The following is a 12,431-nucleotide window of genomic DNA, read 5'->3' as shown; positions in this document are numbered from 1 at the left end:
GCTGGCGCCAGCCTCACTTTGAATTACTAGAATCCTGCAGACCTCACTTCCGGTGAAAGCACAGTGTGACCCGGTAGGAAAAATTATTGCACCCCCTCCCCTTTTTGACTGATAGTTCAAACCACCGATCCTTTCCTTTGCCCTTTTAACGGAACTTTGGACTGCCTCCCCCTCTTTTACATTTTCTAGAGAAAACAAAACATTAACCACTACATTAGCATAGCAGTTGACACCAGAACTGTTTTCAAATTGAAAACCAACAACATCTTCAACAGAATCCTTTTTGTTTCTGCTGTGACCCTGCTACAGCACAGGCATTGTCCCCAGCAGTAATTCTGCAATGCCGGTAAGAATAGCTGTGGTGCCTACTGGACTCACTCACCCCCGCGGCGCCCCATGCCGTTTTTTGCTGGGCGGCAACTTACTAGACATCACTTTCGTGCCATCTAGATTTCAGCGCGTTCTGCTGCCTTGGAACTATTCGCACAACAGACCGCTACTGACAAGAATATTTCATTATTGGTGCTGTCAATTTCAATAAATCTATTGGATAATTCAAAAGAAATTGCCACGGTCTCTTCGTTGTTTAAATGTTTTTACTGTTTTTGTTTTCTTGTATATATTTATATGTTATTAAAGTTTTATATTCCTACTACTTTGTTGGAGTGCTATATATTTTTTATGTGACACATAATTGTAAAAACTTTGATGTACAAAGAGTCATTCCTGGAATCTTCCGCTTCAGGCTCGGTCCCCTCCCCAATCACAATACAGGATGGTTTTCAGATAGTAGGAACACGTGTGGTGTGACGGATCTCATCGGGTGTGGGCCTTGATCTACTATAACTCCTTTGAAGAGGGGTGATTCTTTACAGCTGGGGCCATAAACTACATCTGCAGGGCTAGCTGATAGCCTGGACAATCGGACACAGAGAAAGAGGAGTGTCAGAGGGTGCGGTAGTGAATAGGGCAAAAGGGAGGTGTCGGGCGGGCACAGAGTGTGATTCTCAGGGAAGAGCAGCGCGGATGGGGGGAGGTTTATTGCCCATGCATAAGACAGAGAGCGGTGGTGACCAGTGCCTAGGGAAGATGCTTGCGTGGGTGAGGAGCCATGCTACGAATCGACAGCGTGCAGAGAGTGGGTCTGGTCAAGACATCTAAAATGGCTGCCGTGCACGACAAAAGTGTGGCATTTCAAAAAAGGCAAGATGGCGCAGACAATGTTTTTCAACACTTCCTCATTTCCTTCGAATCGAACGTTAACAGACGTTGGGGCATATTACCAAAGTTAAGCGATATTTATCGCTAACGATGCTTACCAACCAATTTTTTACCACTAAGCATCGTCAGAAATTATCGAAGATGAACCTTGCTATTATCAAGGTTTATCGCAAATGCGATAATAAACGGCCGCAATGCATGAATATCGCTAAAAACTCAGCGATATTCATGCATTACCGAGCTAATGCTCTTAGCCATGTTATCCACCTCCCATTGGATAACATGGCTAAGAACTGCTCAGGGCAGGTGTTACTTTTTGGAGATATTCGCGCTTAGCGCGAATATCTCCAAAAGTTGGTAATAGGAGATAGATATCTTGCATGTTGTAATGCAAGTTATTGTGGTATATGGAACTCATACCATAATCTCTCAGGAAAGCAGAAACTGATCCTTTTGGGACCGCCTAAAAAGGCCTAGGGGGTGAGGAGTACTCTACTTTGCCCCCTTTTCATGTTCCGAACTATTTTATTTTACTCTCTTCTGTAATTACACAAAATAGCAGCGATAAGATGCATCGGAGACACACAGTGAGAGAAAGGAGGCCGGAGATGAAGAAGAGATGTCAAATACACATTGGAGATAATATAGTGGCAGAAGGGAAGTAAATATGAGTAAACTTACCATGTAACATAAAAATGTTGCACTCTATACTATGTCTCATTTTATACTACAATCACTTCGCTACAACCTCATAAATTAAAAATAAAAATGAATAATGTCTCAAACAATTTTTGATTTCTAAATATAAATTTATTCTTCAGAATTTTCTAAATTTGAAAGAACTAGTAACATGTCCTCATCAGCAATGTCCTCATTAAAAGTCTCCAATGATGATTCTTGTAACTCTATGGTCTCCAAACACTCGATAAATTCGCCATCAAGAGATTGATCAAAAAAATCATTCAAGTCATCTCCTCCTTGTGACAATATTTCATTATTGGTGCTGTCAATTTCAATCAATGTAGTGGAATCATTCAAGTCATCTCCTCGTGACAATATTTCATTATTGGTGCTCTCAATTTCAATCAATGTAGTGGAATCATTCAAGTCATCTCCTCCTTGTGACAATATTTCATTATTGGTGCTGTCCATTTCAATCAATCTAATGGAATCATACAAGTCATCTCCTCCTTGTGACAATATTTCATTATTGGTGCTCTCAATTTCAATCAATGTAGTGGAATCATTCAAGTCATCTCCTTGTGACAATATTTCATTCTTGGTGCTGTCCATTTCAATCAATCTAATGGAATCATACAAGTCATGTCCTCCTTGTGACAATATTTCATTATTGGTGCTCTCAATTTCAATCAATGTAGTGGACAATTCAAAAGAAATTGCCACGGTCTCTTCATTGTGAGCCATTTTATTTTGAAATTGCTTGCTGTAAATTGCAGAAAAAAATAATCACTTTCATTTATCGTTTTTAGTAATACATAATATAAAACTAACTTTATCAAGTATTTAGTATAACAGAAGGACTGCAAATAAATAACAGAAAACATTTTTCAAATTATCTTCAAGTGTACAACATAGTTCCCCTTACAAATTAACAACTCACCTTTTTAAAAGTAGCAGAAGTGTTAGTACTGTGTAAATCAAACACCAGAAATTCACCACCAAAAATTCCTCACAAATGTAACTCAGACAGTAGTATCACAAAATGGCTGTGGTTTCCTCTCATTTGACATATATACATAACCAATTAACTTTCATCACACACAAATACAAAACCAAAGTAACATTTTAATTGGTTCTAAATTTCAACACTTTCAAATGTGTTTTCCCCATGCAATTTTCCATAGGACATTTACATACGTCTACAGCCTGAATGGCTGAACGGAATTACACCAAACTTGGCAAAATGGTACATCAAACCTAAGAGGTCAGGAAGGATCTACTATGCCCCCTTATGGTCATTTCCCCCTTCGCTTTGGCCTCCTCTTGTCTCTCAATCCTACCGAGAGACAAGATGGCGGCCGCTACGGACTGTTTGGAATGTTGACAGACGCCGGAGAACCAATCAGCTTCGCAAAGCTCCGTAACGCGAAAAGTACGCGAAGCGGAGCGCTGTTACAGATATATATCTTTTTTTGAACGTTAATTTCTCAAAATCCACTGGAGCACATATATTGAGACCTAGCAAAGGCACATCGGGCTACCAGTCCCTAATATTTTGCCAAGTTTCGTGCAAATCCATTCAGCCGTTCGATTATTATTATTTTGGTTTTTTTTTGCCCTGCGGGGCCCTTTTAAAACCTCCACATCAAACCTAGGGGGTCAGCGAGGATCTACTATGCCCCCTTATAGTTATTTCCCCCTTTGTTTTGACCTCCTCTTGTCTCTCGATCCTACCGAGAGACAAGATGGCGGCCGCTACGGACTTTTTGGAATGTTGACAGACGCCGGAGAACCAATCAGCTTCGCTTCACAAAGCTCCGTTGCGCGAAAAGTACGCGTCCTGGGACGCTGCCAGGTCCGCTGTTACAGATATATATCTTTTTTTAAACGTTAATTTCTCAAAATCCACTGGAGCACATATATTGAGACCTACAAAAGGCACATCGGGCTACCAGTCCCTACAATTTTGCCAAGTTTCGTGCAAATCCATTCCGCCGTTCGGGCTAAAAGTGAGGCCAACCGCCCTATGGAAAACTCAATGTTAAAAACACGTTTTGGGACCCCCCTTTTTTCTCGGCCCCCCCTTGACGAACCCCCCCCAAATTTTCAAGGGCTGCTCAGAAACAAAATGTGCCATTTTCCTGAAAATTTCAGCCAATTCCGTCCACAAACGCCAAAGTTATTAGACGAGAATTTTCAAAAATCCCATAGAGAAAAAATCCTAACTATATATACCTACTGGCGACCGCCAGTAGGTAATATATATATATATATATATATATATATATATATATATATATATATATATATATATATATATATATATAAATTTCTATGGCAAAATGAAACCCCTCATTTTGTTCCTTTGCAAATTAAATGTTTTAAGTGTTAACACTTTATTCCAATCAAGATGACTTCAGGTGTGCCATACTTTTGTCATAAGTAAGACTGTTAGCGCTCTAGTTGTTCTTTAGAACACTCTGGGACATTCTGTCATTGGGCTATAGTTGGGGTACCTCTGGCTGATATTTGGGCTACATATGTTTTTTTTTGTCTCTGGTGGCCATCTTTGGGCTACATTGGGCTACATTTGGGCTCTAACATATATATAGCCGAATGTAGCCCAATATATATTTTTTCAAAGTTAATTTTCGTAAAAACCACTGGAGCATATATCTTGAGACATAGCAAAGGCACATCAGGGTACCAGTCCCTACAATTTTGCCAAGTTTGGTGGAAATCCATTCAGCCGTTCGGGCTAAAAGTGAGTCCAACCGCCCTATGGAAATTAACATGGGGAAAACACGTTTGGGGACCCCCCTTTTATCTCGGCCCCCGCTTGACGGATCGCCCCGAAACTTTCAGGGAAGGAGCGGAGCGCAGCGAGGCAAAGTTAAGGAAAATTACAGGCAGATCCCTCATTCGGCGCCAAAGTTATTCCCAATAGAATGTTGCGGATTTCCTATGGAAAACGATCCTAACTATAACTACCTACTGGCGACCGCCAGTAGGTAATATATATGTGTGTGTGTGTGTTTTTTTTGGCAAAGTGAGAGACGTGGCACTCCAGAACTGGTATTTCTGCACAGTTTTATTTAGTGCCACGTCTCTTGTTTTGCCAAAAATTAATTGGGCCAGTATCCGGCCCCTACGTAGAGCACCGGATGTGGAGCGCGCCAAACTTGGGATCACTTTGGAGGTCATATATATATATGTATATATACAGATTGCCATGGGTACTCTTCTTCCTCCATCTCCACCGCTGCGAGGTTTGGTCCTATGTCTCTATGTGTCAGAGAGTTTTTCAGTGATGCATGTGGGATTGCCAATAGGGTCCCTTTTGCGTTCCACTCCCTGGGGTGGTTCCCCAGCTTTACACTTCTCCCTTCTTGGTGTTCAGATACTGAACAAAATATCTCTTTCTGGACGAGGGTTACTTTTTACTCCCAGTCGGAGGATGTGGTCTAGAATTCTGAGATTCTTTCCTACTTTTCCAGGCCTGTTGGTACTCTGGTGCCACTTTCTTCGGAGGTGTCCCTTTCATTAGGTATCACCCTATACTATATCGGCTGTGTCTGCAGGACAGCTCTTCTGATGTCAGTCGTCCTAGAGTCTACACCCTGCATATCTGTATTTCGTGAGTTAGTTCTCACCTTAGTCTTCGGGCTGCCTGCTTCGGCAGTCCTATACTTATTTTAGCTACACCACCTTGTTGTCTCTGTGGCTGTCTGCTCTGTGCATGTTTCAGTGGTAGCCCGCATCTGCGTGCTTCTGATTGTTACTGTTTGCCCCCGTCTCCCCCCTTTGGTGACTGAGTGTGTACTTGGCGTGTTTCTTGTTCCTGCCTGTACTTCTAAACCATTGCTCAGTTTCTACCTATCGTCCTTTGGTTCCTGGCTGTAGCCTCTTCGGCCTTACTTTCGTGGGCTAGCCTGGTAGGCTCTGGTTGCATCTCTTGATGTTTTCCTCAACCTTTGGTTGGTGTCCACATAGTGCACCATTAAGCTGCGAATGGTCCTTCTTCCTCCATCATTCAGAACTTTCTCTCTCTCTTTTGTTCTGGTATATGGCTGGCGATGTTTCTACATCTCATGCTATACGGGTATGATGTAGCACCATTCTGGCATTTTTGGGATGTCTTGCCTTCCATTATCTTTTGCTCTTCCGAGCTAATTGGTTTGCTGTCTGACTGTTCCGCCACAGCCTCCCCCATTGTCCGTCACTCTGTTGCCGGCTGAGTGCTTGGGCACTTTCTGTTGTTCTGTCGTAGACCCACCTCCCCCCTGGGGTATAGCTGTGGTATCTATCCTAAGTTAAGGAATCTGCGGCTAGATGTCTCTATCAGATATATGAGTTACTTACCTTTGGTAAGTAACTCGTACTTTAGCTTTAGTGTCTAACATAGATCGAAGGTTGCATGGACTCAGACCAGAGGAAACCATTATGTCTACACTCTATTGGGTAGCAGAACTAATTTTAGGCACTTTCCTAAGTGCAGAGTAAAGGGGAATTTCCCAACATTTATCTTACTAACTAATTCACTCCAAAAAGGGGGGATAGGGCTCAAACACATGTTGAGGTCACCTGCAATAATTATATAGCGGCTATAACTAAAACCCTTTAAGAGAACATTAAAAATTCTTAGGGTTTGGAAAGCATTTTTAAAAGGGGTAGACCTATTGTAGATGTAGATTTGGAAAACATACTAAGTGCTAAAAAATCTGGGAAATTGGTGTTAATAATCTTAAGCACTCAATCAAGTGATACTTTAGACCATATAATATGCCCGCCCATGCTTTTGGTGTTATAGCTTCAATGCTTTGAGTTATGTAGCCTTGTCTATCATTTTTTGTAAGAGCCTTAGTGTCTTGAAAATACAGACGTGCAATGTTTCAACGAATAGGCCCCAATCTACCTCATCGAGTTTTGACCGATCCCTGCAATATTCCAGGTGACAAGGTTCAAGGAGGATTCAGACTTTTTGTGATGGTAGTTTGTTTGAAAAGATGTTCATTAACAACTAAGGCTTTCTTGCCAGACGTGTGTTGTTAAGATCTTTCTTTCTACCGAGACGCGAAACAGGTTCCTCTTGGGTAATTCCCAGCTGGGTATCCCTATTGATAAGGGAGAACATTTGGATGTTTGTAACAGATGGAGAGGCAGATCTGAAAGAAACATGTTAGTGTTAGATTCCTTTCCTTAGAATATCCCCAGGTGTCAGGCTGGATCCGGAAAGTTTTCGTCAGCAGTACCCGTGCGCGTCGGTAGGCGTCGTCTGCGGCTCCGGGGCTGTCGTCTGCGTCGTGATCGCCGGGATGACGTCATCGGAGTACATAGACGCCGCCCTCGCGCACTGACATCAGTTTTTTTTTGTTTGAGCCAACTAGCGCAGATCCGGAAAGAGCAGTACTCTTAGTCTTTTTTTGACTAACTTTTGATCTTTTTTGGATCTCTTTTTTCGAGTCGACTTCGACTCCTGGTGTCATAGGGATGCCTGGCTTCCAGCCTTGCGACGCCTGTCACCGCCTGATGTCGGTGACCGACCCCCACCATCGGTGTCTCTACTGCCTCGGGGCCGACCACGACGACAAGTAGTGCCCCGACTACCGGGCCTTGACTTCGGAGCGGTCCCGCAAGCTACTCGAGATCCAGCAGTCAGCTCCACGTCGCTCGAGGTCCCGGTCGAGGAGAAGGTCGAGGGACCGGTCGCTGAGCTGCAGTCGTCGCTTGTCAAGTCATCGCCAGCACTCGTCGGGCTCCAAGTCCTCCGGTAAGTCGAGGCACTCAAAGTAGAAGTCGAGGAGGCGACATTGTGCTTCAGACTCCGCTCGCGTGACGTGGCTGAGGGTACGGGCGACACTGCCCGCTCGGCTCCGTCGGAGCTGCAGGCGCCGCCTCCAGGCCCATACCCACCGGACCCTGGCCTGCGAGTGACGCCGGAGGAGATTTGTGATTTCCTCATTGCCATGAGGACTCACTTCCCTCCGTTGAGGCCTGCCGGCACACCTTCGGGCCCTGCAGACCCAACTTGGGGCCTAGGCGGGCCAGTGGCTCCGGCCCCGGTGCCGTCGTGTGCTTCCGCCCCGGCGCTGTCGTCGACTTCGGTCCCGACGCCGCTGGCCCTCGTGGGATCCGGATCCCGGTCGACGCCAGTTGACCTAATGACCCCTCCGCTGGCGCCGACCCTCATGGTGTTGCTCCCGGCACCGTCCTCGGATGACGTCGGCCCCAGTTTCAGTCCGGGTCCGGCGTCGGAACCGTGCCGTCTCCCGCGTCGATGGGTGAGGCCTTCACCTACGACCCGGCTTCGTCATTCCAGCCTGTTTACCAGGACACAGATGAAGGGGAGGACTGGGAGGGTCTGAGGACCCTTTGGCACAGCAGTGCCAGTTGAGCCAGGACTGGGCCGATGAGCTAGGGGAGGCCAGTGGTCTGGACACTGAGCCCGACACTGGATTCATCTCTCCTCCCTCCGTGGCTACGGAGGAGGGTTCCACTTATGGTGTGGTGTTGCGCAGGGCAGCCCAGGCCTTGGCTGTTGAGCTCCCTGCTGCAGCCGTGAGGACTAATCTCCTCACTGAGGTGCTTCAGCCTCCAGTAACCTCCTCTGAGTCTCTACTGCCGTTCAATGAGGCCCTCGGAGATGTTCTGTGGGGCACCTGGTCCAAGCCCTCCACAGTGTCCCCTATGGATCAGAACGTGGCCCGACGCCACCACCCGGCTCCGGGCGACCCTAGCTTTCTGTCCGTGCACCCCACCCCCGAGAGCCTGGTGACCCAGGCTTCTACGTCCCAGACCGCATTCTCGACAGCTCCCCTGGATCGGGAATCCAAAAGGTTTGATCAGTTTGGAAAGAAACTGTTCTCCTCATTCAGTTTGGGGTTGCGGTCTATCAACACCGCTTGCCTTTTGGGCCGTTATACCCACTCTTTGTGGGACGCAGTTGCGGAAGCACTACCCCAGTGCCCGGAGGAGGCCCGGGCCCGGCTCGCCCAAGCCCTTGCAGAGGGGCGAGATGCGGCGCGTTATTCCATCAGGTGTGGACTGGAAACCACGGACTCACTGGGGTGGGCGATTTCCACAACTTTGGCGGTTCGCCGCCATGCCTGGTTGAGGTCCACCAATTTCTCGGGTGGTGTCCGGGCCACACTCATGGACATGCCCTTCGATGGCCGTCGCCTCTTTGGCGACAAAGCAGACAGTGCGCTTGAGCGTTTCAAGGACTCCAGGGCTACGGCCAAGTCCTTCGGCCTGTCGGGCCAGCGCCAGCAAACTTCTGCTTTTCGCCCCTTTTGTGGCCAAGGAAGGGTCACCCCACACGTCCTGCCAGCCACAGGCTGCAGAAACAGCCTCAACGTGGCCGCAGACGTGGTAACCGCCGTGGCAGTGCCGGGGGACAACGGCAAGGTCAGTCCACATCCGGTCCCGCAGCATCTGCCTCAAAGTTGTCCTAGCCTGACTTTTCAGGCCCATTCGATGCCAGTGGGGGGCAGGGTCCGTCATCACCTCCTCCACTGGCGCTCCATCACGTCGGACAGGTGGGTGCTGCAAATCGTCCAAAGGGGCTATTCCCTCCCCTTCAAGGCGACCCTGGGGGTGTCCCAGAGTGATGTGGAGGTGTCCCAGAGTGATGTGGAGGTGTCCCAGAGTGATGTGGAGGTGTCCCAGAGTGATGTGGAGGTGCCCCTGAGTGATGTGGAGGTGCCCCTGTGTGATGTGGTGGTGCCCCTGTGTGATGTGGTGGTGCCCCTGTGTGATGTGGTGGTGCCCCTGTGTGATGTGGTGGTGCCCCCGAGTGATGTGGTGGTGCCCCCGAGTGATGTGGTGGTGCCCCCGAGTGATGTGGTGGTGCCCCCGAGTGATGTGGTGGTGCCCCCGAGTGATGTGGTGGTGCCCCCGAGTGATGTGGTGGTGTCCCCGAGTGATGTGGTGGTGTCCCCGAGTGATGTGGTGGTGCCCCTGAGTTGTGCCCCTGAGTGATGTGGTGGTGTCCCTGAGGGATGTGGTGGTGTCCCTGAGGGATGTGGTGGTGTCCCTGAGGGATGTGGTGGTGTCCCTGAGGGATGTGGTGGTGTCCCTGAGTGATGTGGTGGTGTCCCTGAGGGATGTGGTGGTGTCCCTGAGGGATGTGGTGGTGTCCCAGAGTGATGTGGTGGTGTCCCAGAGTGATGTGGTGGTGTCCCAGAGTGATGTGGTGGTGTCCCAGAGTGATGTGGTGGTGTCCCAGAGGGATGTGGTGGTGTCCCAGAGTGATGTGGTGGATTTCACTAAAACGTTTAAAAATGTATAACTCCGGTTCTGCGGATTGGAGGAAATTCATTTTGGTGTCATTTTATTTATGAAACATTTCTTCATTTCTAAATTGGTTTGGGAATTTTCTTGTTGTGTTTTCACTTTATTACTGTTTGTGTGCTGTATAAATATTTAACACAGTGCTTCTAAGTTATACTTGATACTTTTGTGCCAGATTAACAGAGGGTTAAGCACAGGTTAACTTAGTGACTTTTGCGGTTCACCCAGACCAGGATTGTGGTTCTTGCTTGAGTATGGTATCTACCCACCTCAATCAATAACCCAATTTCTTACACCAGCTGACATAAAAGTGATGCACAAAGAAACTGGTCCTAAAGTCAAAGTTTGTGTCCAGTTAATGAAGCAGCTTGAACTTCAGTTGTCATTAAACGGGTGGCACTAAATACAGCTTAGAGCAGTGGTCAGTTAAAGGGGCACTGGACAGAGCTGAGGTGAAGATGGTTACAGCATAAGTTAGTCATCAGAGACAGTATTCAAGCAAGAGGTCTACTGATGCTGGAATTATTCTAGACGCTCACAGTTTGTTCCTTGAGTTACTAAATTTTAGGGGCTAAAATGTTGTAATTTATATTTCTGGACATCAGGAACATTCATAGTTCCTGGAGTATTCCGTGGGCCCACAAGTGTTTACTTAGATCTGAGAAACTGGGGGTTATGATCAGGTTTATGGGTGCCTTTGGAATGAAAGATCTTCTGAACCATAGGTCATAATATTGAAGGTTCCAAAGGTTCCAGAATGAGCGTGATACGCTGCTGCCTGCCTCACACTTCCAAAGAAACTCAAATGGAAAGGAAACCCTTGTTTCTCTGTAAGGGTAGGAAGGCTCACCACACGCCAGCCAGGATTTGAACGTCTCCTGCACATAATCGAATCGGTGGATTTTCAGATGGCCTCCTGTTTGATCACAGCCTACTGGGCTGCAAGGTATTCGTGGTTACTAGGTAACTTGCTTTTTTGAGGGGGGTTCCCAATGCAATACTTAAGTCGCCTCGGTCTTGCTGTTTGTCCTTCTTGTCAGGGTGAGGCACTAAAAGTAACTACGATAGTCATTAAAAGATTTCATTTTTTTCCCTTCTACTCTTAATCTCTTCTCTGTTTCTCTTTATGTCTGTGCTGTTCTTTCCATTGACGTGTACATTCCTGGTTATGTGACTGGAAAACGTAAAAGAATTTATGTTGGGAAAGATACATTATGCCTTCCGGGCATATATTTCCTACATTTTTAGGTGCAGTGGAGGATGGGAAGTAATTGTAGCCGTGTAGCGTTATCCTTATTATGGTTTCCCTGTTGCTGTAGCCTCTTAATAGAAACTACTACTTTGTCTCCTCCTTTGATTTGCCAAATGTAATATTCCATAAGTAGCAGTTATGCCTTTTCCTTAATCTGTAGTTCACATACCAGAAAACCCTAATCCAAAAAGTGGTATTTTACCTGGAAGTTCTGGTTTTGAATCGGTGTTATCTGCTGTGGCTGATTTCAAAGCTCCTGTCTTTGAACCTGGAGGTTCCATGCAGCAGGGGATGTACACACCTAAAGGTATAACTATATATAGATGAAATGCTTCTCGTTATTGTTTTTTTTCATTAATAATTTCTGAATTATTTCTATATTTAAATGAAAATGTAATACTTAATCCATGATCCCGATACTGTTAAATACCTTTTAAGTGCAAGAAATTAAGGCAAATAATGGAATGGTAAAATATTTTAGTGATGTGTGAACTCAAAGTACTGTTGCTGCGATTTCTCTCTTTCTTTTCAGATATATGTATCCTCTTCGCTCATTTGTTGTAACAATAGATGTCAATGAAATTAAAAAAATAAAAATAAATCGCTCTTTGTACTGGCATGTTGTGGCTCACTAAGCACTTGGAGGTTTGGCCGACAAAGAACAGAAACAACACTGATGTTGTACCCTCAAGCTATTACTTTAGTTTAATTGGAAAGGTCAGAGGGAAATTGAGGTCTCATTATTTCAAAATCGATCTCCAAGCATCTATGTTGCATCTCATTCCCGGGAAGAATCTTGGTTATTGTTTAAGCTTACTTAATGTTTTCTCTGTAGTCCCATTTGCTTGATAGGAGTGTGTTGTCCGTTCCTGTTACTCTTATGCTCTTGTCTCCTTCTTCCTTCTTAATATGCAAAGCATTTCCATCGTTGGTCCTTCTCCATTTTAACTGAAAAGCCCAAGTGCGTGTTTTCAGCCTTCTCGCC

The 12,431-nt window shown here is 46.0% G+C and overlaps 1 protein-coding gene across 5 annotated transcripts in view; it reads left to right on the top strand.

Moving 5' to 3' along the window:
• The window catches only part of UBR3 (ubiquitin protein ligase E3 component n-recognin 3), a 1,992,321-nt gene that overhangs the window by 835,997 nt on the left and 1,143,893 nt on the right, over positions 1–12,431 (top strand). For all 5 annotated transcript variants that reach the window (XM_078681592.1, XM_078681591.1, XM_078681590.1 and 2 more), the window contains one exon: positions 11,615–11,753. In XM_078681592.1, coding sequence (XP_078537718.1) covers positions 11,615–11,753 — 139 coding nt within the window. The remainder of the gene's footprint in view (positions 1–11,614; positions 11,754–12,431) is intronic.

This window comes from Lissotriton helveticus, chromosome 3_1 (assembly GCF_964261635.1).
Source record: "Lissotriton helveticus chromosome 3_1, aLisHel1.1, whole genome shotgun sequence".
NCBI lineage: Eukaryota > Metazoa > Chordata > Amphibia > Caudata > Salamandridae > Lissotriton > Lissotriton helveticus.
The sequence above is the reverse complement of the archived record's forward strand: the minus strand, read 5'-3'. Positions and strand labels throughout refer to the sequence as shown.